At 47.5% G+C, this 27,035-nt stretch overlaps 1 protein-coding gene across 1 annotated transcript in view; it reads right to left on the reverse strand.

The window, feature by feature from the left end:
• The window catches only part of TRAM2 (translocation associated membrane protein 2), a 51,543-nt gene extending 26,373 nt beyond the window's left edge, over window positions 1–25,170 (reverse strand). The window contains exons 1-2 of the mRNA XM_075598599.1: window positions 24,922–25,170; window positions 988–1,051 (exon numbers count right to left, since the gene is read on the reverse strand). Of these exons, the coding sequence (XP_075454714.1) occupies window positions 988–1,051; window positions 24,922–25,038 (181 nt within the window). The 5' untranslated portion in view covers window positions 25,039–25,170. The remainder of the gene's footprint in view (window positions 1–987; window positions 1,052–24,921) is intronic.
• Window positions 25,171–27,035: the final 1,865 nt, after the last annotated feature.

Genomic DNA, 27,035 nt, shown 5'->3' on the forward strand with positions numbered 1-27,035 from the left:
GGAGGGTGGTGGTAGTGGTGGCGAGGGTGGTGGTGGTGTGAGGAGGAGGATGAGGGGTGGTGTGAGGAGGAGGATGAGTGGGGGTGAGAGATTGAGGAGGGGTGAAGATGAATGGGAGGGGTGAAGATGAGGGGGATGTGAGGATGAGGGGGAGGGGTGAAGATGAGGGGGAGGGGTGAAGATGAGGGGGAGGGGTGAAGATGAGGGGGATGTGAGGATGAGGGGGGGTGAGAGGGGTTGCAACAACCTTGGAAGTAGTGGATGAGAAGCATTAAGATCAGTATAGCTCGCCATGTATGTTGTATACATGTATACTGCAGGTATGTTATTTATAAATGATCTGACCGTTACGTCATTTTTTCCCCCTAAATTTCACTCCACGTGTGCACCAATTTGCACTATTTCTTACTTAGTAAAAAACGCTGGGAGGGGCTCAATCCCCAAACCCCGAAATTTAGAAAGAAGTGCTGCACAGGATACATTTTTTATTGTTTAAAATCGATATGCCCGGTTTAACTGAATAGTCTATAAAGAGGTATATTGACTAAGCAGTGCGATTCCATAAAGTCCATAAATAGCAACTGAGAGCCTCACAAAAGCCAAAAGTTGTAGTCACAGTCCATAATGATACAAGGCCAAAAGAAAAAAAAGTCAGTCAGTCTTAGGTTGAAGGGGGTAATTGACTTTTGAGACAACAATGCTTCACTTTGACAATCCTGTGTGCAAATAACACAAATAGAAAATACAAAATGGTATCAAATAATGCAGATAGTTTCCAGCACTGCATTAAAGTGATGGGGCTGTAAGGCGTCTTAGGGAGATTTCAACAGGAGGTTCCCTGTGACAGTGCCCTGATCGGCACTATTGCAGTTCAATCAATAGCCCCTTACTACACATCTAACAGCCGAGAGCAGCTCAAACAAAAAGGTGTTTTCCCCCCTGTCTGTTAAATAATGATCAGAGGACTTGCATGGAGGCGTCACTTACCGTGAGATGGGATACTGATGTTATACTGAGGTAAGATGAACAGGAAGGCAGTCTTAGCTGTGACCTGTTCAACACAGAAAATAAAGCAGATAAGCAAGAGATAGCAGCTCAGGGTCTGATAAAAACATGAATTACTGGTTAAAAAGTTCATAATCTTGCATGGTTTGAAAAAAGGCGTTTTGTAAAGAAAAAAAAGACGGATTGATAGAAGAAATAATATGAAATCACCTAGATTTTTTGTGTTTTCATTATTATTACAGATAATATACTAATTTCCCCAATTACTTATTTTCCCTACACTCCCATTCATTCCTATTAGGACGTACTTTGAAAAAACATGTGTGTGTGTGTGCAGGGGCGCCAACAGGGGGGGGCAGAGGGTACTGACGTCCCGGGCCCCGTGAGTCAGGCCGTGCCCGTCTAAAAAAAAAAGAATCCCTGTGCGCAGTGCTGACAAATCCGGCCTTCCGGTCGCCCCTGGCAACCAGATTGTACCCGCTGACGATCCCTACAATTCCCCTGCTGGAACCCCCACCCCATCCCTCCCCCCCCACCTCATTGGCTGGCGCTTTGCCAGGATTTTTTTTTTGGCTTGCTGCCAGGCTCTGAGCTGTGAAGCCGCCATTTCTTCTGTCCAGCACAGAGCAGGGAAGCAATGTCCCCTGCCCCCCCCCACTGGTCTCCTCTGGCCCCCCCACAGGTCTCCTCTGTCCTCCCCTGGTCCCCCCTCAACGGCCTCCCCTGGACCCCTCTAGTCCCCCCATGGCCTCCCCTGGCCGCCTCACTGGTCTCCTCTGGCCTTCCCAGGTCCCCCCACAGCCTCCCCTGGTCCTCCCACGGTCTCCCCTGGTCCTCCCACAGTCTCCTCTGGACCTCTCCTGGTCTCCTCTAGTCCCCCCATGCCCTCCCCTGGCCCCCCCCCCCATGACCTCCCCTTTCCCCCCACAGCCTCCGCTGGTCCCCCACGGCCTCCCCTGGCCCCCCATGGGCTCCCCTAGACCTCCTCGCCCCCCTCAATGTCTCCCATGGCCTCCCCCCTGTCTCCAGTCAGTCACCTACCCACCCATCCTGTCTCTCTCTCTCCCCCTCCCCCCCACACTCTGGATCTGGATATCTTATTTACCCTATATATCTTAACTGTCCTATACCTACAGTACACCGAAATAAACTATACTGCTTTCTTCCAGATCTGACTCTCAAGCTTCACACGGGAGACAGTAGAATCCCCCCTAACCCAGAAGACAGGTAGGGAACACCTCCCCTCCAGTATATATCATGAGGGTACCTGGACATTGAGGGACTGCGGATCAGGTAAGATCCCAGGTGGGATTGCTGCCTTTGAAAATTGTGCATCGGGGGCATCCAGACACTGGTTAAGGGGTTCAGGAAATTAGTCACTCTCATCTGGTGTTTTTTTTTCTAGATTAGTGAGTACACACACACAGACACACACACACACACACACACACACACACACACACACACACACGGCAACCTTGCGCAGGGAGTCCGACCTGCAGGGGTGAGATGAGCGGCGTCCAATGTGTGACGAGGGGGAGCGCCGTGGCGAGCATGCGCCCGCCACCCCAGCCTCCTGCCCCAGTCATTAAGGTAAGAGGTTATCTTTTTGTAGTGAAGTGTTTGCCATATGTTATTCATTATCTTATTGATGTGTGGGGTTGGACCTATATATGTATTGGGGGGCTGGGGGTGTATTTTTATATGTATTGTGGGGGTGTAATAAACAGATTGCATTGCAATGTTTTTTTCCGTATTACAATAAGAAGAAAACAGATAAGTTAATGTTGCACGCGAAAAAATATTTTTCATGGTAGGTGCGCTACAGGTTCGGGGGGCAACGGGGGGGGGGGGGGGGCTGCTCCTTTCATTTGTCCTGGGCCCCATGATTTCTGTTGGTGGCTGTGTGTGTATTTGTGTGTGTGTGTGTGTGACACACACACACACACACACACACACTAGTATGGAGGTAAGTGGGTATAAGTGGTATATATATATTTTTTTTTTATAGTCCAAATGAAGACATTTTACCCCACTACGGGATGTTCACCAGCGGGCTTACACTCGGAGGAACACACACATGTATACTGTATCATCAACAACCGGAAGCCCCCCCCGCACCCTCCCAAAAAAAAACAGTGAACGCATGGGCCCATGGCGAGTCCAAAGCGTTGCTAGGTAACGGTGTGTATACAGACCATAAACCTCATGTGATTCCCTGTGCAAAGTGAAAATAAAGGTACACAATACAAAGAGGTGCAGAACCTCCTACACTTTTCCCCCCCTTCAACCACCCCTCTGCCCCCCCCCCTCCCAAGGGGTCACTGGAGCTTAAAGCAGCCCTCATAGTTTTGAAGCAGGGGGTCTCCGAAACTGAACCCCATTCATTTAATCTCCGTGACATTGAGATGAGCGCGGCGAAAAGGCAAGCGGCGATCTGCCTGGCGGTGAGATGTGCTGGCTGCGGACCGCCGGCGGCGTTTTGATCACGGCCAAACGTCCTGGGCAGCTGCCCGCGTGACGCTGGGCATTTAAACACAAGCAAGTAGTCACGGCCCCTTCCCAGTAAGTGCCTCAGGAACTAGGGGGTCCGTGCAGCCGAAATTAATGCAATTCCGTTCCCGAGACCCCCTGCTTCACATCGATAACAAAAAAAGAGGGGGGGAGGGACGGCACCTTTTAAAATAATACAGCTCCAAAAAGCTTTTTCTTATGAGTGGGGGATTTCAAAGGGATAGCTCGAAATACATAGTAACCACATTAATAGATACTGGACGCAATGTAACCCAACCGTGCAGAGAGAAAAAGGTCAGACTAGAGTGTTGCTGGGCAGTAGACTGCCCTCGGGGTCTGCACCTGCAGCCCCCTCTCTCCCCAGTGCAGAGTGAGCAGAAATGTTGCTGAGGTGGATCAATGCTTCTCCCTGCTGCTCAATGGCACTGCGCGCGCACACACACACGCATGCGCACAATGTGTGGCCCCGGAGCCCTCAGGACTGCACATGTGGCCCTTGAACTATCTTATGTTGCCTCCCACTATGCTAGATGCATAAAATGCTAGATCGGCGGTGGCCAACTCCAGTCCTCAAGGGCCACAGGTCAGATTTTAAGGCTATCGCTGCTTCAGCACAGACGGCTCAATCAGTGGCTCAGTTGAAGACTGAGCCTCCTGTGCTGACGCAGGGATATCCTGAAAACCTGACTTGTCGGTGGCACTCGAGGGCTGGAGTGGAGCACCGCTGTACTATATGTTAGTATCTCAGATAACAGACATACCACGGCAAATAACGGGAACGGGCCGCGGGAACTAAGCTCCCTATCAGAAGGTCTGTCTAAAAGGAGCGTGGATGGGACGCACGAGGTACCCAGAGGTTAACTGTATGAATTCCTATATTTCCCTGAGATATATAGCGGGAAAGGTAGCGTTACCCTCCCCCGTATATATCTCAGGAACCAGAGTGTCCCCGGAGCGGGAAATAGCGTGTTTCATCTCCACCCCCCTCCCCCGCTTCACACCCTTTTAAGAAAAGGAAAGGGGGGTGGGGTGGGTTGCAGGAGAGGTTAAACAAAGAACAGTTATGGGGGGGGGGGGGAGAGGAACTTCCCTTTTAATATAGTAATACTCCACTGCTATATAATGTAGCCCCTATACTTAGATATCCCACAATCATGTCAAACGGCGAGGCTGCCATTGTAGGATGCAGCCCTGTTCTAGGGTGCGCTGCGCTTCTCTTTCCATTTAACCTCAGCGGTGTTACCCGGAGGCCACACACAGACTCCGTCTGATATACTGCTGAAGTAATGTACAGAAGGTACTGTACAGTGTAGAACTGATAAAGTCTGCACACTGCACAGTAGCACCAGCCCAGATGCCCCTGGGCCCAAATTATGCGGTGGCCAAGAAACACAATGAATACATTCTCCAGCCCGGTTTTTATGGCTTCGGTTATTACACGGTGCCATTAAGCAGTTGAAGTGCCTTAACCACTTCAATGTCACATCGGCCAGCAGTACAGCACATCGCCTTGGTGGCAAACAGGCTAAAAGCAGTGATCCTGTTCCCCCGATTTCAAGAAACAGTATCTTTGCTATGTTTAATTTAGGAATGTATTAAGCAGTGTCACCGGACCGGCAAAATCTCAACACCGTGATTGGTTTGGTGGCGATCATGTAGTCACAGTCGTCCTGATGATGTGAACGGATCGCGTTCCCATCTAATGAACGTGTAACACGTGTGACCTCCCCCCCCCCCCCCCCAACCTCATTTAGAGGCCAGTGTATGGGAAAGAAGCGCATTACCTTGCTGTTTGGTGCTTCACCTGTTGGTTCGCAGGAGGTCTGAGTGGTCTGCAGATGTTATGAGACTTGGACAGGACTGGCTCTTACAGGACTCTGGTTCATCTTGGTGTTATCAACGCCTCCAGTAGTGATGGCTCCCACAAGTGTAGGCGTCAGCACCCATCACTACACACATACCTTCACCCAGCCCAGGAACTGACACCTTAGGCTGAGGTATATTTGCAGGATCTTTATCCAGCATCAATCAGCTTAGCAGAATACTCTTCTGCATACGCCCCAGGACTTCTGGACGGTGCTTTGCTTCCACTGCTCCAGGCGGTCTTGACTAGCCGGCCAAGTGAACAAGCTTACCCCGCAATAGGGAAGACTCACAGTTCCCACCATCACCTCTCCCTCCTTCACCCTAGCCAGGGATCAGGGAGGGACACACTCCTGCACCCTCTCTCTATCCAAGGTGGAGAGGAAGACTGCTCACTCCTTGAGGAGCTCAGAGCAACTCCTTCATCCACCTCCTCACTCCAGGAGGAGCAGAGAGGAACTGCTCTAACTTTAGCCTGCTCCCTTTAGAAATTTCTAGAAGGGGCGGGCTCATGGACTGTACCCACCTACAAGGGGCTGTACACAGGCCATGAGACACCACCTACCTTCCTTCACTTTCTGGGGAAGCAGGAAGTGGGGTCAAGGGCCACACAGATTAACCTGCTAATGCCTGGATCTTAACAGGGCTTACATAGCAGATACACTATGTGGGGAGAAACAGGTACCCTGTTACATCCGCAATCTCTCCCAAGAAGACAAATAGCTGGATACGGCTAGAACATCATCAAGGTCCCTGGAGCGCCGGCTCCTGTGACATACTGTGACGGTCTAGAGAGAAACTGCGAGGTTAAAGCATACCTATGGAGCTCATCTGTGGTACCCCAATGTCCAGGGTCCTCTGCTTCACGAGTGATCAAGCTGGCAATCCTGGGTGAGCAATATGGCCACCAGGATCACCACTTGGCCTGGCAGCCAATAGAAAAAGTAGTGACATCACCACGAGATGACATTGCAACTTTCTATTGGTGATCCCGATAAAAAAAAAAAACTACAAATATCCTGGAAAATCGGATGTTGTCCAAACTTCGGGGGACCACCGATTGGCCCCGCGGGACCCCCGGTTCACCACCCTAGATGGAAATGCTTTTTTTAATTTAGAGTCGTTTTGTTTTTAGGATTTATACAATAATTAGGCTTTTGATTAGAAAAGTTACTTTCTAAAATAAATACAATTTCCATAAAAGAAAAAACAAGAAACGGTTTCTTAGTGAAAACGGCAAACAAATGTAAGGCGACGATGTATTTTAGTGGCCGACTGGTGCTTACAAGAGGATTGCAAAGCTTACAGGACCAGCAAAGCCCCGTCTGCAGGTAATGTTACTGCTCAAGTTAAAAAAAGTGGCGCTATTTTATGTCTGTGAATCAAAAAGCAGGGCCATCGTACTTTGATCAGCACTATTAACTTCCCAGTCAGGAGGCTGAATGCTGCCACCATCATCCCTGCAGAGAAGTCATCCTCCCAGCACACAAATCAGTGGCATGTAAAGAGTTTTGGACTTTAAAAAATAAAAATAAAAAAAGGACATGCACACACAGGAAATGGGATTTTAAAATGGCAGCCCCTTGTAAAACCAAAGAGAGCTAAAGACAGTCATTTTTAGCGAGTTAACCCTTTTGCTGCTTTGCAACAAGCCCTACTGGCAGCAAAAGGGTTAAAAGTAGCTAGTTAACACACACACACAACAATAGGCAAAGTATTGTTTAAAAGCCTTGCTAAATACGGGGTTAATATGCACCACAGCAGCAAAGCGTGAACCATGACATCTAGAGAAAGCACAGGCATGGAGAGAACGGTTCTGTATTTAAGCAGCAATCCATGCGCAGCATTTATTTATTTTTTTACATTTGACTGAAGCAGGAGGTCTCCGGAGCTGAACCCCATTCCTTTCAGCCAGGGGGGCCCCCTGCTTCCAGAGATGCGTACCTCCGTAGGGGGAGCTGGAATCCTTGTTCAGTTTAAAGGTCCTGGTTACGCAAGCCAATCGGAAGTCACAAGAGATGACGCCACGGCTTCCTATTGGCCCGCGGGAGCCTTGAAGCAGCCATTACGAGAACCCCCAGCCAAAGCTGCTACCGGCAACCCCCCTTGCAGCGGTATCTCCGGAAACAGGGGGGTCCCCTGAGGTGAAATGAATGGGGTTCAGCTCAGGAGGCCCCCTGCTTCAATCCTAAATGTAAAAAAATATATGTTTTTAAATGCATTGCTTGGATTTCCCCTAAAATAATATTTTATAGTTCTAGCTTATTTGCTTTCTTTAACATTTGAGAGTATTTCTAGTGCACTTGCAACAACCAGCTTCAAGGGGCAAAAACACCAGATTTATTAAAGTAAGAAATCCTGTGTGTCCCCTGGGCAGTGAAGCAGTGACACAGTGACAAGGGGACAGTAAGACTTTTGTGAAGGGAAAGGGGGGGGGGGGGGGTGGAGGTTCCCCGAGAAATCTAGTCGCAGCCGAGTGACAAATTCTTGTGCTAATGCGAACACCTACAAGTCAAATTCTACATTTTACAGCAGCATACAGTGTGCATGTTCTAGCACTTGCAGACCATAAAATAAGGTTTCAGATATAGATCAACATCCACGCAGGTATCGATAAATAGATACATATATATCCACGCCGGTATCAATAAATAGATACATATATATCCACGCCGGTATCGATAAATAGATACATATATATCCACGCCGGTATCCACGGATCACAACGCCGGTATCCATTGGATATCCACGCCACCCCCCCGCTGAAATGGAGAAATGACGCAGCATACCCAAATTAGTGAAGAAAAGGGGATTGTATTGAAATCCAAACCGATATGGTGCAGGCTTAAATGTTGGGATTCGTGTATACTGCTTGACAAGTTATTAGACGGACTCCTTTGATTTTTACTTTGGCTTGACTTTCGGCCTATAGTTACCATGCACATATCGAAACGTTACAAAAACCTTCGATAGCCAATATTTAATTACAAAATAAACATGAATCAATTATTACTAATATTCACAAATACTTATACCTTTAATAAAACATTTTTTTTAAACAGACCTTAGCTCACTGTTTTTGGTATACAGGGCACTTTTGCAAGAAGACAGGATGAGCCAATCACCAATGTAGAACCACAGCGTTTAAACCCACTGTGGTCCTAGGTGGGACTGCATGAAATTGTAACGTATAAGCAGCGGTGCCTGCTGTTAAATTCCCAGCAGGGCTCAGCCACGATGACCCAAATACAGCTCAAGACACACCACCTCACTGACACTGCGTGCTGAGAAGGGGTTAAACATATCTAGAACCATGACATTAACACCACAAGATGGGCAGGTAGCGTGTTACATGGCTGAGTGCTTTGAGTGGCTTTTTCCCCACTGTTAACCCACTTGCAACGAGCAGAGCATGAAACACATTAGCGATGCACTGCGGTCCCGTCTGGTGGAATGAGACTCTCCATCGCGACTTTTTAGCCACGGACAGTTGGCCATTGTGCCGTTGAGGGACAGTGGGTGTTTCACCGCCATTTGGTCGCCAGAGGTAGGTTAGGGCAGGGGTGCGGTCTTTTTCCCCTGCGCCCCCTTGCCGGCTCTCCCCCTTGCTCCTCGCGCTCCCCCCCCCCCCCTTTCTTACCTTGGCTCTGGCGTTCTGACATCATGATGCCAAGGCAACACGGCATCCTGTGATCCCGCGGTCAGCAGAAGCCGTCTGAGCCCAGGTAAGTGAAGTTACAGAGGCCTTCGCCACTCCCGCCCCCCCCCCCTTCCCCAGCATTTAATTTAAATGCCTTCGGGAAGCGTGCGGGGCCTCTGTAACCCCCACGCCCCCTGCAAAGAATCTCAAGCCCCCCAGTTTGCGCACCCCCGGGTTAGGGGTTAAGGGTTACACACCCCCAGCTCCCCGATACCGCTGACTCCCACAGATGCACAGTGAAATGTCCAGACGGTCAAGGGTCCAGCAGCAAAATGGCCACAACCACATGTCCTAAACCGCCTGTCTGACAGCTAAGGACTTACAGAACGGACACTCGCTCCCAGATTACTTAGGAAACGCGCTTTCTTTTTGTTAAACATTTTTGCACAACAGCAGATTTGCATTGGATTCTGGGAAATCTGAGAGAGCTATATATATATTATATTAATATTAGTGTTCGACAAACCTATACATTTGCATGCCTCGGGCGAGTGGATTTAACATCGTGGCGAGCTCCTATTGGCCCAGGCATCACACGTTTGGTACTAGGTGGCGAGTAGATTTTTTTGGTGATTTGTCGACCACTGTGTATGTATGTATAATGTATACACAAAAAACAAAACTGTGCGCTACTACCTAACTACCTATTAAGTATAAATGTAGAAATATACACAGTGCAGTGACTATACCATCAAATGAGTGATGAAAAATTAATAGAAAATTGAACCACAGATCCCACAGTGAGATAATTATGCATTAAATAATAAATGCCACATAACCGTGTTGGGGATAAGGGCGTCTGCAGCTGTAAACGCAGGGGTGGCTCAGCACCCCACACACACTAAGAGAATGGAAACAAAAGAAAACAGCGCACAACGCCAAATAGTGAAGCAAATTCAACAATATATTATCAAATTAAAAAGGGGGTAATATATCTGCGTACATGAAAAAGATTGGTAAAAGGCATGTAGTGTGTATCACACTGTTTACCACTCGGCAGCTGTTAGCTGTAGATTCAGGTGCTGGTTTCCCTCTGCTGATGCAGCTCGGTTGATTCTGGGGCAGGACGTCAGTCTTTCACTCCCAAGGGGATTTCCCTTCATGCAGCCAGGTTCAGCAGCTGGTATTGGGGCTCGGTGAAATCGCTCCGGCTTCCTGGCCGATATGGAGCTGCTCCTATACCTCAGCAGGTATATCCTCTGCACAGAGGTAAGACCGCAGCTCACTGGGGTGCCCTCAGCGTGCCTGAAGAAGTAGTTAATTCTACGAAACGCATTGGATGTAACATTCTATTGCCTTATATCTGCCTATATTGGCCTTTGTCTATACACTGGCCTGTCCTGTTTTTATTTCATCCTGTGTGCTGTTTTGGACACTTGTGAGAGACTTTGTAAGACTGTTCAAACTTCCCTATTGAATCCACCACTGCTGTGGAGACAGTGACGTCACTACACAGCGTCCCGCGACGGAGCGGCATCGTGGCATTAATCTAAATTAATATGGCTGCCAAGTCCCTCTCAGCGACATCAGTACACTTCAAATAACATTATCTGAGAACATTTTAAAAATACAGCTTTTATGATCAGACCCTTCTGCACGGAAAACAGCACTGTGCCGCCCGGGGAAGTGGACAACGGAGCTTCCACGTGAACAATACACTGCAGGCTTTGGGCTTATTTTAAATTAAAAAATATATATAAAGAAAACGGACTGATAAATAAAGGAGATCACACAGCTCATTTTCAGAAAATTATTAAACAACTTATCAGTGTAACTGGCTTTCTCGAAAATTTAAACCCTCTCCTTACAGCAGCCATTTTGTTTTCTTGTATCCTCTAAAAACCGAATATATTTCGCTTTTCTCCAAGTCTGACATGTTCATGCATATCGGTGGCTAATGTTTCCGTGTAACGGGATGATCGCTCCCCACCACGACTTCGCAAACAGAGGACAAAAACCAGGGTGTGAGAGGACTGGAAAACAGCGGCCTATGGCGTTTAGCCGCTGCGGTATGTTCAAGTCCGAACCGGCGGTCTGCCTTGCACGTCACCGGAGGGAAAATTCACCACTGGGATGGGACACGTCGTCGCTTCACTTTTGACCGCAAGGCACCTCGCCTCCGCAATCTTTAAATGTCCTGTGCGGCAGCAGCACCAACGCCATTTGTGAGCGCGCCCGCTAAGCAGGACACTCAGTGCGCCTGCCGCACCCTGCCAGCGCAGCGGGACAAAATGTTTTGAATAAATGAATGTTTACATTTTCCAGCGACACGTTTAGAGACCCCCCAGGTCTCTCCTGCCCTCCAACCCCCTACGGTGGGGAGTTTTCCCGGTGGCGACATACGAGGTGGCGGCGATTTGGTCGTGGCCAAACTTCCCATTCTGGGCAACCAGCGTTGGGATCAAAAGACATGTTATACATCGTAAAAACCCTCCAATGCATTTGCCCAACATGAAATTTTACGTTTTAAAAGATGCCCCCCACGTGAACCGCATCAGTATTCCCCACCCCCCAGCGCTTATGCCCACTATGTGACAACCCTCTTTTTAGGGTCTCCCGTGTTATTTTTTTTAAGGTCTCCCGGGGGTCACAAAGCTGTCACACCGTGGGACCGTGTGAATTGTCCGGTATATTAAATACATAATACAGTTACCATAGAGTATCAGGGTGGCTCTGCTTGGCCACCAGTTTGCGAGTGTGCAGACATACTCAGCACTACTGTACAAAGCGGTATGTCCACCAACATGTTACCAACAAGTAGTGCAGCTTTACACAAGCACAAGAGTAACACTGACTGCGTATTTACTCACCCGTTGTGCAGGGGTTAATGGCTTCACCGCCACCGAGGCCTACTACATACTAGTCTATGGCAATGCGTTTCAGGCCCCTCTGGCAACGAAGGGATTATTAAACAACCCAGCATGAGAAGGCCAAATCCCCCCCTCCCCCACCAGCATGGGAAGGCCAAATCCCCCCACCCCCTCCACAGTAAATAAAGTGGTCAACAGCACTGAGACGCCTTCATGTTTCCCATCAGCGGAGCTACTGGAGTTTGGCTTGGGCTCGGTGCCAGGCCTCGGCCTGTGTAAACACTGCCAGCAGCTGGGCTCTGAGTCCCCCGGGCACAGCACCAGCTGGGCAATGCCACATTGGCTCATGTCACAAACAGAACAGTAACATGTCCAGTCAATGGCCGAAAGTCTTTGAAACCGGGTGGACTGTGCCCAATGAGAAACCTTAAACATTGGGGGGGGGCAGCACCGCAGGGGTAGGGATACCTGTAGGATTAAAAGATTACATTTTATTTGAGTTCTGAGAAAGAAGTGAAACGGCATAGCCACAGATTGTGTGAAGCGACGTCTGCACGGGGTCACCCTCTGCTGTTTCTGTGTGGGGGGTGGAGATATATATATATATATATATTCTCATGTTCCAATTATGGGGATATCAGTTTTGTTTTTTTTCGTTTAAATCTTAAGAAAAACTCTTTGACCTTCTTTACAAAAAAAAAAAAAAAAAACATATTTATGTAGATCCCAAGGGGGAAGAGAAGAAACGCAGCACAGCCGTGCAATGCGAAGGGCAGAAATCAGGGCTACAGCTACTGTAGGTACTGGATAAAAAGGTCCTTTAATATATCACAGACAACATGGTACAGAAAAAGAAAGCACTCTTACGCGTTTCACGCTGATCCCAGCGCTTCGTCAGAGAGTATATCTGAATACCATATTTATGCTTTAGAAACAGAACAGCAGAGTGACTCCATATAAATCCATTTTTTCTTTAAAAAATAAAGTAGAAAGAGGAAGTAGAACTGAGCACCTGCAAAAAGGAATTGTACTCCCGGTTTGAAAATACAGACAGGATTAGTGGTACTCGGCACTCTTCTAACTTACTTCGACCACTGTGTGTGCACCCTGGATGAAAGTAGATAAGGGTACGGTAGAAATAGATCAATGAGGTACAAAAGGGAAGTATTTGTCATTAACAGAAGAATGCTAGGTCATGTTCTGATCCTGGAGGATGGGAGGTTCTTCACTGAAAGAGTAGTGCATCCATGGAGAAGCCCCCCTGAAGTAGATGTAGTGAACCCAGTAAAGTAAAAGGAACTCAAATGTGCACACAGCAGCAGCATCCTAAACATGGACAAGAAGCCGGGGAACCAAATGTTGGCCAACGATTTACGGCTCATACCGGGGATGGACAAGTGGTCCATATTGGACCTCAATTACAATATTTTGTGTTTCAATCAACTGTTTTGCACATGGAACTGGTCAGGTTAACAAAACGACAAGGGCCATTTCTTAAAAGTGGGAACATCCTTAGGGCGACCATATTTGTCCCGGGAAAACCAGGAACAAAATGTCACGCATGCGCAGTCATGAGCGCCGATTGCGCATAAGCGGCGCGGCATGCGCAGCCAGTGCAGAAAAAAACCCGGGACAGTGGACAGAAAAGATGGGACATGGGACAAACACCAGGACTGTCCCGGCTAAACAAGGACATCTGGTCACCCTAAACAGCCACCCCCGCAGAGGCAATTACAGCACAGACACGGAATAAAATGCAAAAAACAAAAACAAAAAATGTAAGCCCCCTTGTTACAAATCATCATGTATAGAAGTGGTGCTCAACTCCAGTCCTCAATCCACCCCCAACAGGTCTTCAGGATATCTCTGCTTCCATTAAATGTCTGTAAATTGAATGTATAACCCATTCATTTAATGTAACCTTGTATTGTCACCATAACTCTGTGCCCAGGACATGCCTGAAAATGACAGGTAAGTTACAATGTATTATTTCCCGGTAAAACATTTTATGAATACATTTTAAACCTCTCGGACACTTAATATTTTAAACACGTACATCTTCTAAATGAAGCATCTGATTTTTTCCCCCCCCATTAAATCAGCTTGGAAATGATAATAAATTACTCTTTCAAAGGCCCCAAAATGCCACAGGACTTCTAGCACTTCTGGGTCATCACGGCACCACCAGGCCCGTGATGCCGTTAACGGAAGTGGAGGAGGCTTCACTTACAACTGAGCAGTCACCCGAATTACCCCCTGGAAAACAAGCAAGTGCCCATGAAGTCCCTGGTACATCATTATGGCACTACAAAGGGTCAATGTTAGCAGGACTTCAGTTTTGAGCCGGGGAGGACGACCCATTCCCACTTTGTAGCTGTACTTGTATTCGGTTTAGCAGGTTTCAGACACAAATTCAAAAGGAAAACAAAAAACGGTCTCCCTCAGTCTAAGGAATTCCTAAGTACGGGAGATGTAATCTCAGGCCGTCAGAATATCACATATCAAAGCACCGTTCCAGTGGGTTGTTCCATTCAGAAAGTCAACATGCTGAAAGATCAAGGAAAGCGCCCGACTTCCAGCCGTATAAAGCCAAGTCGACATAGTGTACAAAGAACCAAACTCTAGTGGAAACTCTCCATTAATGGTAGCAAATAGACTGCAATTCTACTGTAAATGTCACACGAATAGTTGTAGGAAAGAGATCCCATGGGTGTTATTACTGGAAAGAAACAAGGAGAGAAAAGAAAAGCTGTACAAGGAGGTAGATATAGAGATATATATATATATAGATATATATATATACTGTGATGCCTCTTTTCAGTTTCTGAAAAAAGTTCAACTCCATTATTCAAACGAACAAGTCCAAAGTCTTCTCCAGTATCTTGAGTGAACAGGTTGGGATAATTTGATGGAATCAGCCACCCTGAGGCACACTTAGGGTTGGGTGATATAAAGATTTTCACCATAATAATGATATTATGACATTTATCGTGATAACGATATGAATCGTGATAAATTTGTTAAAATAAAAAGTCAGAAAATGTTCAAGTAAATCTAAATAAAATGTGGTCTCAAAATAAATACATTTTCTTAAGAACTTAATAGAATAAATAGACCTTCATTTCACCAAAAGCTTCCCATGTCGGGCACATCACCTTTTCTCACACGCACTGCTTCCATCACCCCAACATCCCCCTCATCTCATTACTCACACTGCTTCCATCACCCCAACATCCCCCTCATCTCATTACTCACACTGCTCCCATCACTTAACATCCCCCTCACCTACACTGCTCCCATCACCCAACATCCCCCTCATCCCATCACTCACCTACACTGCTCCCCTCACCCTAACATCCCCCTCACCTACACTGCTTCCATCACCCCAACATCCCCCTCATCTCATTACTCACACTGCTCCCATCACCCTAACATCCCCCTCACCTACACTGCTCCCATCACCCAACATCCCCCTCATCCCATCACTCACACTGCTCCCATCACCCTAACATCCCCCTCACCTACACTGCTCCCATCACCCAACATCCCCCTCATCCCATCACTCACCTACACTGCTCCCCTCACCCTAAAATCCCCCTCACCTACACTGCTCCCATCACCCCAACATCCCCCTCACCTACACTGCTCCAATCACCCCGACATCCCCCTCATCCAATCACTCACCTACACTGCAACCATCACCCCGACATCCCCCTCATCCCATCACTCACCTACACTGCTCCCATCACAACATCCCCCTCATCCCATCACTCACCTACATTGCTCCCATCACAACATCCCCCTCATCCCATCACTCTCACCTACACTGAAATTGAACTGATGGTCGGGAAAAACGCGAAGCCTCTGTACACATCTTTTACCTGGTCCGGCGGCATCTCCGTCCTACAACGTCCCATCATCATGGCGCCGCGATGTCAAATGGTATTGCGCTGCCATTTTGTGATTCCGCACCGGACCAGGTAAGTGGCCCCGCGAAAGCCCCTGCACCAAGCCCAGCAAAACTGCAAACCTGCTCCAGGGAGGGGTTAAGAAAAGTGTGGTGTTCCTACCTTTCACCGCTGCCTCTGCTCTAACAGGCTCTCTCCCCCCATGCTGCCAGACAACCCCCTCCCCCCCAACAGGTCTTCGACTGAGCCACTCACTGATTAATTGAGCCACCTGTGCTGAAGTTGGGATATCTTTAAATCCTGACCTGTTGGGGGGGTGGGGGAGGGAGTCTTGAGAATTGGAGTTGAGCACTGCTGGTTTATAACCACGTTTGGCCGATCACGGGAATATGAGACAGACAGAGATGTCTTCATCGATTTCTAAAGTCATTCAATCCCACTCCGTACAGCAGGAATTGACGATGGTTAGCCATTACAGAGCTTAGTAAATATACCACAGCGCCCTGCGTTATATCCGGAACTCACAGCATTGTGTATAGAACTTGCAGCCATATTGAATGCCGGAACCAAACAGCTAGCAATCTAAAATTTGTGTTATATGAGTAACAGAGATACAGGGGGCAAGGATAATTGATGCGAATATAGAGCCTCTCATTATCAATTGACAACCCTGCCTTCACGTGGCGCCCCTCGTTTCTAACAAAATGGGCTCTGCCGACCCTTGGGCCTAGTGTCCCCTTAGGTATATCCAGCTAAACAGCTTCCATGGATCTTTTTTAAAGTGAAGTTCTCAGTGGAAGTCGCCTACACCCGTTCGTGGGTGGAGAGGCGAAAAGTAAAGTAACAGAGATACGAAGCCTCGTGTGTTACGGAGTCAACACTGGGACTCAAAGCCAACTCCACCGCGTCAAAGGATAGCGGGTTTTTTTCGTTTGTTTTTATGCTTGAAAAACAAGGCCCCACTTTCTTCATACAAGTTACCGTGACTCATGCAATTCCAGAAGACTTAATAGAATCTATTTATTATCACCACCAGATGTCTAATTTTATATTTTAATCGTGTGTCCTATAGAGACTTTAAAGCCGCATTCTGCGCTGCTCTTTTTAACAGAATACATTTATATTCCCTTCAGTAATGACGTGGGCTGCACGACAGGTAATGGGCCACTGCAGGGGTCCTTATTGGGGTCGTCAACTGGCGGCCCAGCAAAGGACCTTGAGGTGGCCTTCGGGCACTCTGCCACCCCTGTACTAGTTGCTTGGGCAGCTAAATCCAGTCCTCAAGGGCCACCAACAGGCCAGGTATTAGGCATCTCCTTGCTTCAGCACAGGTGGCTCAATCAGTGGCGGATCTGTTGGTGGCCCTTGAGGACTGGAGATGACCACCCCTGGACTGGTGTGATATTTCTCACTGAAACACACCTGTAGGGTAAGATAACTTCAATATATATGGTACAGATGTTACACACGCCGGCGCCGCAGAGCGGTCGTGTGATGCGGAAGTGGCGGCAGCTCCGTGGTTAGACCCTCTTACCTGCTCTATGGCATCTCCTCATCTCTGGCGACATCGCGTTGTCATGGCAACGCATCGCCTTTTGACACCGTGTCGTCGCTAACAGAAGATGGAGGAGAATCCGAAGAGAAGGTTACAGAGGCCCCGCGCTCTCCCCCGGCAATCAATTTAAATGTTGTGGGGAAGAGCGCGGGGCCTCTGAGCGCCAGGCTCAGTTTTGCACCCCCCACCTTGCGCACCCCTGCTGTAGAGAATGGGGGTTAGGTAGGGGTCATTGCGGGTTAAAAGCAGCAACCACAAATCCACTCTTAACTTCATCCTACAGAAGGCTCCCCAGGCAGTGTACATGAATGAATACAGGCATACCCCGCATTAACGTACACAATGGGACCGCAGCATGTATGTAAAGCGAAAAAGTACTCAAAGTGAAGCACTACCTTTTTCCCACTTATTAATGCATGTACTGTACTGCAATCGTCATATACGTGCATAACTGATGTAAATAACGCATTTGTAACAGGCTCTATAGTCTCCCCGCTTGCGCACAGCTTCGGTACAGGTAGGGAGCCGGTATTGCTGTTCAGGGCGTGCGGACAGGTGCATGCGTGAGCTGCCGTTTGCCTATTGGGCGATATGTCCTTACTCGCGAGTGTAATTAAAGTGAGTGTCCTTACAAGGGAATTGGCAATGGAAGTGTTGAATATAAAAGGACTTCATCTTAACAGCACATTTGTTACCAGTTCTCTCTCTTCATTAAATATGCTTGCGCACTTGTATCCACTTTTAAAATGGCCGCCTCTTTCAATAACAGGATGGATGGCTGTATGGCAACAGCTAGAGCCCAACTGAAAGCTATACGCTGAAGCTGCAGTGAAAAGAAGGCACCCGGCCACGCAACACAAACAAACCGATATTTCAGATCTAAGTAATACACAATTTCAGTTAATATTCGCTTTGCAAACCCAGAAGTACAAATTGCAAAAAGCCCAATAATAAAACACAGCAGAACACTGTTTGGTAGCCTATACTGATTATTCATTAAACTACAATAGTGCCCATCTGGGCACTGTTGCACAGGAACTCCAATCGACTTCAACGGACTTTCTGTGCTTTCTGTGCAATAGTGCCCCGATCGGCACTAAATCACAGTTTATTAAATGACCCCCTTCGTGTCTAAGGGAGGAGTTGTCGAAGAGCCGAGGCAGAAAAGAAACGGTACCAACGCATTTCGGCTCTCAGACTATGCCCCTCTTTGGAAAACAGGAACAGGGGCAGAAATCCAGACCAAGATCCAACTCAACTCAAGCCGCGAGACTCAACGTTGGACTCTCCTGCGTAAAATTGAAAAAGAATAGGCAAAAAAAATAAATAAAAATTTTTTTTTTTTAAATCGGCAACTAGCAAAATCTTGGAGATGTTTAACCCTTACAGTGCCCCAACGATGTACCTGTTCAATGGGGGATCTGGATCAAAATCTGCCCGATGAAAAGCTGCTGCGTATTCAGAATAAGACCCTAAATGAGCAGGACGCCGTGTTCGAAGAACTGTGCAAATCAAATAAAAACAAATTTTTGTAAAAAAAAAAATTACAAAAAAAAAAAAAAAAGTCTATGGATTTTATGGTAAACTCTCCGGTTATTTACGCCGAGCACCTGTGTTAGCCAACTGTGCCTTTGTGAAAGCTCATTTTCTAAACACGGTTTTACAATTGGAAAGGTAAGGGACGATTCCACGGTGAAGTTGGGACGTCCCAACCTACTGTAAATGCATATCGTATTTTATGCGTAAATGCATACTGTAAATGCATATCGTATTTTATTCTTCACTCCGCCATTGTACCGAGCTGCAGAATAGGTCGCCGCTACATCAAATCAATGCGATATAAAAACACACGATTCTACTGCAAATAACATTTAGGAAACAGATCTTTTTAAAATACCATTTTATGACTTTTCTCCTCGTTATTGTAGCAACTGCCCCAAAAAATAAACAAATTAAATAAAAAGGGTCCAATTCCACACAGCTGACCAAATACTAAATCCCCCCCCCCCCCCCCCCACGGGTTACATTTGGGTGTATTTAACCAGCAAGTATTGCAAAGGAAATGGCTCTTTCACTTCTGCATTCATAGAGAGCGAGAGGTCTGACGATGTATTTGCTAAAAGATGTTGTTTCTTCCCCCCTCCCATCTGCAGCGCGACTCCTTTCAGCTCTGAGACGTGGCAGCTCAGGAGAATATGTGAAGGGGAAGAAAGAAAAAAAAAATGTTCAAACCCACCATTTCTAGAAAGGGGGCAGAGCCAGAGAGAGAAGCAGGTCTGTGTGCCTCTTTCCCATGGGCCAGGTGTACAAGGGCCAAGTTGTTCCTAACCCAAAACGCACAGTCCCTGCTTTTCTTTTCCCTGCTGGCTGTGCATCGCTTAGGAAAGACACACATTCCTGGCATTTTTTTGGTGGCAGAGAAATGCTTCCTCCAGCTTCCTGCTGGGGAAGGAGGGGAGGGGGAAGAGACAGGGGAGGGAAATCACCGCTCAGGGGCACCTCTTCTGCTTTTAGCTGAAAATAATTTCAGGTCTGTCTACCAAACGTTTTCTTAAATAAAATGCAGAAACACTTACTATTGCCAGTAATGGCAAGAAAACGAAATTTTTGCAGGCGCTCGTACCTGTCACTAGACCAACACAGAATGTTGCGTGTGTGTTTTTGTGTGTGAGAGCTTTTCTACTGTATGGGATAAAGGTTTTCTACGGTGCTCTATAGCTCACATATTATTACCTCTACAATAATGTCATATATTATGGTAGATGTCATTTGAGACATATACACACACAGGCGGTTCTCGCTTATCCGACGGAATGCGTCCCGCAAACCGCCGTCGATTAACGGACCGCCAGATGGCGGGTCCCAGGTTAATCGTCGGTGGTGACCGGTGGATAAGCGGGTCTGACGCCGGATAATGCGTCCGGCAGACTGCATTATGCGGCGTCGGATAAGGCACCCGTCGGTAAGCGAGGACTCGCTGTACATACTCACTTGGACACGTACTTCAATCTGACTTTGAGACTTGAAAATTGGATTTTCCAAAGCAAACGGTTTCTAAACACTGACAAGACTGTAACAATGGTATTTGGGACCAAGACTAGATTTTTAAAAGCTTCCAATGACTGAGCTCCAGATCAGAACCAACGCTAACACCACCCTAACCCCTGCGGAGGTGTGCGCGGCCGTGACGTTACCCACTTGAAGCGGGTGCGTTTTTCAGCCATGGTACACGCGCCGTTCGTGGGCATGTCTAGGGGCGTGCCAGTGACGTCACGGAGTTGGTTTGCCCTCATTGGGCGAACAGCTCACGTGACCAGCCTGTCGCGCCAAGAAATCAGTTTGAACTGATTTCTTGCGCAACGTGCGCCTCCTCCTGCTTCCGCGCGCACGCCGCATGAACGCACAGCTCGTCCGCAAGGTCTGCGGTACCATGGCCCCAGCCTAAGTCTGTTGGTGAGAAAGCGTATCGCACAGCAGATGCTAATACCAATTATCGACTATGGGGACATAGTATATGCCTCAGCACCCCAAACCCACCTTAGCAAACTTGACACCCTCTACAATTCAACATGCTGTTTTGTTCTCCAATGCAACTACAACACACATCACTGCGAAATGGTTAAAGAACTAGATTGGTCATCACTTGAGACCTAGGCGCAAAGTTCATCTTTCCTGTCTTGCCTTCAAATACTTTCTGGGCAAGCTACCCACCTATCTGAACAAGCTCCTCACCCCTACCACATGCAGCACCTATCATCTGAGATCAGACTCCAAAAGACTGTTTATGGTCCCACGGTTCAGCAAAGTATTTGGCCGCACGAAAACTGGAACAATCTACCGGAGACACTCACAGCCGCTACCGTCTAAGTTCTTTCAAAACTAAAGCTGTCTCACATTTTAATCTGGTCTGTAACTGTTACATACGCCTATAACATATTATCTCTAACTGTGCATGCAATGTCTTGTATATAATGTATAACCCATCTAACTGTATGTATTTGTAACCATGTATTTGTCATCATAACTCTGTGCCCAGGACATACTTGAAAACATTTGCGAGCACAAAAAAAGTCCATGTTGAATTTCCCGCTCTATCCCGCATTTCTTCACCTCACTGATTGCGAGCTCCCGGAAACCTTCTAGACACCGGGATTTCACCAACCCATGTGTGGATAACATGCCCTAGCCATGTGTGGATAACATGCCCTAGCCATGTGTGGATAACATGCCCTAGCCATGTGTGGATAACATGCCCTACCCATGTGTGGATAACATGCCCTTCCCATGTGTGGATAACATGCCCTTCCCATGTGTGGATAACATGCCCTACCCATGTGTGGATAACATGCCCTACCCATGTGTGGATAACATGCCCTACCCATGTGTGGATAACATGCCTTGCTAGGTGCTCTGGCAGAGGATGGGTTGTCCCAATTCTGAAGATTCATATCTTTGATGCACTGCTATTTCTGGGACTTAAAAATGGCCACAGACAGCAAGTTGCTGGCGAGCCAAATAAGTAACTGATCTCCAATGCACATATAGGATGAAAGCTGCCCAAAGACTAATTTGGAAGAGGACCCATTTTTGAATACAGGTCAGGGTTGTCCCCAGGTATAGAGCTACCACTTTCTGACACAGACACCAATTAGAGTTCAGGGTTGGCGGCCCCCCACAACGTCTTTTTAAAAGCATTATAAAAAGATACCGCAGCTTACTAAATAACCATTTATCGGAGAAAGATTCCGACAATTCTTCCGCACTCTCTTTATATACATACTGGTGAATAACACACTATGACCGCATATCCACAGCCCTACTACGCCTCAGATACGGCCTCATATATAGTGCATGACATCACGTGCGCCTGTACTAGAAGCGATCCGTGGCCGGTAGGATTGCGCGACAGAAGGTGGGACGCGTGCCCATGACATCACGTGAGCGGTTCGCTCTCATTGGATGAAAAGCGCACGTGACCAGGCCGACGCGCGGCAAATTCAAACAAAATGGTCTCGCGAAGTATCAGTCTCCCCGGCGCACTCGTACGCTCTATGGCCATGCGCATTGCCTTCCGGCATTTCGGTTTGGGTGCGCGCGATGTCGCTCGCACCGTGGCTGTTATTATGGGCGCAGCCTAACCCCTCTGTATTGTTTCATCTTCATAGCACCAACGGGTACGCAGCGTTTTCCAACTGGTACAGAGATTCCAGGAAATATAATAATACCCACAGGATAAGTGCATCCGCATATCCATGTAACACCGGGGAAGCGAGCCCCTACCCTGAAGAGCTTACAATCTGATCCGCAAAGGCGTTAACGATTCACTGGTCGGGTTGAGAATATTTCTGTTTAAGTACAGGATTGACTAAATCGCTCAATTTAACACCGCGGATTGCTACTGTATATACGCGAGACTGACACACAGGTATGCACTGTACAGCATCATTAGGATTCATATACAGCTACCCTGTGAAAGATTTCCAACTAGGGTGGGCTTTTGAGTCTTGTTGCTGTGCTGACCTGCTCTTTACATGCATCATCTGACATGACCCATTATTCACTGCACTGCCATATGTAGCATCTTATATCCAGGGGCTAAGCGACATTAAAATAAGGAAGCACTTCCTTAACGAAGGGTGCCAAACACATAAAAGGCTGATAAAATACACACACACACACACACACACACACACACACACACACAAAAGCTTTAAATGCCATATTTAAGTCGAAGAGAAAGGACGCCATGGTGTTAAACAACTAAAAATGTCAATTAACAGAAAAGAGGTTTCACTTTAGAGTAATGGTTCTCCGTTCCACCATTATACAAATATATTACATTACTGAATAGACAATTCCAGAATAGACTATTTGAAGACTGAGCCACTCGTTGAGCCACCTGTGCTGAAGCAGGGATATCCTCAAAACCTGACCTGTTGGTAGCTCTTGAGGATTGGAGTTGGCTACCTCCGGAATATTCAGAATACGCAAACATATATACAGTAAGAGACGTCCATATTCAGGTGCTACAATGTTTAATATGTACCTTATTCCCAGATACTGTACTTCCAACCCACAACACATCCTCCCTGTGTCTGGAATGACGGACACCAAAATTAACATGGACTAGCAAATGTGGGGTTGTGTAGGGACACAGCTCCCCAGTCTGACCAATCAGGAAAAACAATGCACAATCCCAGCCCAGGAAAAAGGACATTTACTGAGGGCAACAGCTCTCTGGCTAATCAGGAGACCACAACCAGGTTATCAATCAACGGATTCACCTTCCCATATATAAAAAAGGTATCTTAACACCTCCTTCCCTCTCCCTCCTGTGTTACTCCTACCCATGTGCAGCACTATGTAACAATGTCTATGAGATCTCAATTCAAGAATATGAGGGGGTAACGGTGTCAGCAGAAAGAGGCCAGTGTTGTAATGGAAATGTGAGTATGGCTTTATTTATATAGCGCCATCCATGTACATAGTGCTATATCAGTTGTATAGATTAGGCATACGCAAGGGCACAGAAGTTACCCAATACAGACACAGAGGGCACAGTGACGGGCGATTTTTTTCCCACTACAGTTTGCGAAACTTGTGAGATTTGCTCATTCCAGTTTTCGCACAACCCCAGCCAATGTACATTGCAAATTTAATCTGGTCGAACGGGTCCTCTATATATGTAACAGTGTCGCTAAATTCTGGCGAAAAATGCATAGTATAGTGAGCTGTCGCGGAGAATAATACACGCAAGACGCCAAAAATGAGAACATTTTGCGGACCAAACTTGGAAGACAGTTGTACAACTCTGTCACCGGCTTGTTAACAGCTGGTTTTATAAGGATACTTCCATTAATAGAGGCTCTACTGTGGAACCTCAACAGGTCCATCAACAGCGATTAAATCCCAAACCTTAAGGATGACACATACTGCCCCCACCCACATTTTTCCCAAGAGACCCAGTGAGATCCTGGGATCTAGTGCATGATCTAGTGCAGAAGCAGGGGAGGATACAACTTTCAGAAAGGAGGGGCAGCAAACAGATTCCTTCCCCAACCCCCCCCCCCCAAAAAAAGCTGCCCCTAGTGAATCCTCATCTACAATCTGCCCCATATGGATCCCTATAAAACTCAGCCCCGTTAAGGGGTACCCAGCAAATTAATCCCCCACCTCAAAAAGCAAAAACCCAATCTGATGGATCCATGTCCTCACCCTGCACACCTCTCCAGCAGGGTATATCCCAGCTCTCCCAAAAATGCTTTCCACCCCATCCTGGGGAATCCCCCCGCAGGAGCTACCCCACCCTCCTGTGCATTACCTCATAAGGATCTGAAATATCCCAGTTGGGACCCCTACTACCCGGCATCTCAGGGCATGAATGGGAGTACGTGGCTGGGGGAGGGAGCATGGGGGCAGGGGGTATTTAGCAGGAAAACTGATGTCGCGTAGGTGGTATTTGCAGGGGGGGAGGGCAAGCATTTAGCAGGGGGAGAAGGCATATGGGGGCAGGAGGTCTTGCAGCACATTGCAGAGGCTCAGTGTTTAAGGGTAGACCCTCCTCACCTCAAACATAAGCCCGATAAGGACGCAGAGCACCATGAAGAAGCCGAGGTCTGCGTGATTGTGGATGATAAACTCCTGGCTGAACACGGGGTAACTTTTTCTCCTCCGGAAAGCCATGTTCACAGTGTGTCCCGGCTCAGTCTCTCTCTTTCCCTTGTGCCCTCCTCTCCCTTTCCCTTCTCCTCCCCCCTTCCCCTCCTGTCCTCTGCCTCCTCTCCTGCCCCTTCTCTCTCCCCCCCTTACCCCTCTGACAATGAGCAGATCTTTGCACTAAAACTTCTCCTTTCCTCCCAACAAGTTGCAGTGCAGAACAGCACCTCCTCCCCTGTGCAGGAAGCAGCCATAGCCCCCCCTACTTAACCCTTAGACCACCAGGGGGGGAGATATTGGGTTGGGAATCCAGAAAGAGGGGGAGAAAAGTGACAGATAATAAAAAATAAAGGGGAGAAGAAATAGCTGCAAATGCAATTAATGCTTGAAAAGTGAGCCGAGTCCTGATGTTGAGAGCCAAACCCTAGCTAAGAATCTCATACACTATTATTTGTGTCTCCATTCCCCTCCTTCTAGAGTGTAAGCTCCTTGGGACAGCCTTCCTATACTGTCTCTGTCTTAACATGCATGTACTCTTTGGTCATACAATACTATTGTCCTCCCTCCCACATTGTACTCCGTTGTGAAATATGTTGGCGCCAAAGAAATACAAGATAACTATTATTATTATTATTATTATTACTTAAATTGTAAGCTCTTCTGTCAGGACTTTTTCCTAATGGGCTTATTCCCATTATGTATTATTATTATGGCTCGCATATTACAGAAACAGAAACAACCTCAAAGGTCCCAAAATCTGTGAGATTTGGGGACTTTCTTCGTAGAAAAGTACTATGAGTGAGACTCAATTGATAAGCTGGGAAGTTCCATCCCAGAGCTGGAGAGGTGTTCAGCTCCATTCAAATGACTAGGACTGAAAGATGTCTCTAGTGCAGGGCAGCAGCTAATTAAGTTTTAACGAAGAAGGAGCCATGCTAAAAATCAGTGAGACTGACTCCAAAGCGGTGACATGTCTGACAAAACTCAGTGAGAGTTGACATGTCTGAAAGAGGGTAGCTGATAAAAAACAGACAGGGTTATAGACAGTGGTTAAAGTGAATTAAAAAAAAATGAGTGGTACTGTGACTTAAAGCAGCCTTCCGTGCTGCTTGCAATTTGTTGCTTAGCTGATCCGGGGGTCTTACTCCCTTCCCCACTCCTGGTTACCAATCGCAAAGCAGGTTTGATTATTGGGAATACTTGGCCACATAATGGCGGCAAGGTCAAGCTCCTTCCGGTGGCCATTAAAAAGTTGCAATGTCGTCAGGGGGTGACGTTGCGACATTCTATTCGTGACCACCCTGGACATATTTGTATTTTTTTTGGTATCGAAAAAGAAATGTTTTTATATTTACAGTATGTAGCAGAGTCCCCCTCCTTACCTCCGGTGAGGGGGAACTGCTTGGTTGCACAGCCGGAGCTCTGCGCGAGAGGTGGCAGCGGCCGTTTCAGACTGCCACACGTGCAGTTGCGGCCGGAGCGGCGGCCATCTTTAAATGACTTCAAAAGCCAACAGAGACTACAATCCCCAGAATGCTTTGCAGGAATAGTGCGGTGGCCATCTTGGACTGGCTCTACACAGACTAAGCGGGACTACGAGCCCCAGAAATCCTCGGGGGGGGGAGGGAATCAGGTGGGCTGTCCCAGCCAATGGGATTGAAGCAGCCTACAAGAAACAGGATATCCTCTGGAACAAGGAGCCAGCGTGCTCAGTCTAGCATGAGACGACAGAGAGGACGGATGCGTCCAGGGTGCCAGCAGCCCCAGGACTCCGCCCCTAGTCAGGCCCTGAGACACCTGTAACATGGTTAGTCCAGATTACCTCTTCCCCCTGTCACATAAGGCCTTTGTAGCTGCAGGCTGCGACACGCAATCCTGTGGGCTTTTGACCCCCCCAGCCCCCCATATGCTACTCTCCGAGTGAAAGAAGTGGTGGTGATTCAGGGTCTGTGTGCAGCCTATCAGGGTACAGAACTTGGACCCTCCCCTTCCAGAGCCCAGGGAGGAAGTGCCACATTAGGATT

The sequence above is a fragment of the Ascaphus truei genome, chromosome 4 (assembly GCF_040206685.1).
Source record: "Ascaphus truei isolate aAscTru1 chromosome 4, aAscTru1.hap1, whole genome shotgun sequence".
Lineage (NCBI taxonomy): Eukaryota > Metazoa > Chordata > Amphibia > Anura > Ascaphidae > Ascaphus > Ascaphus truei.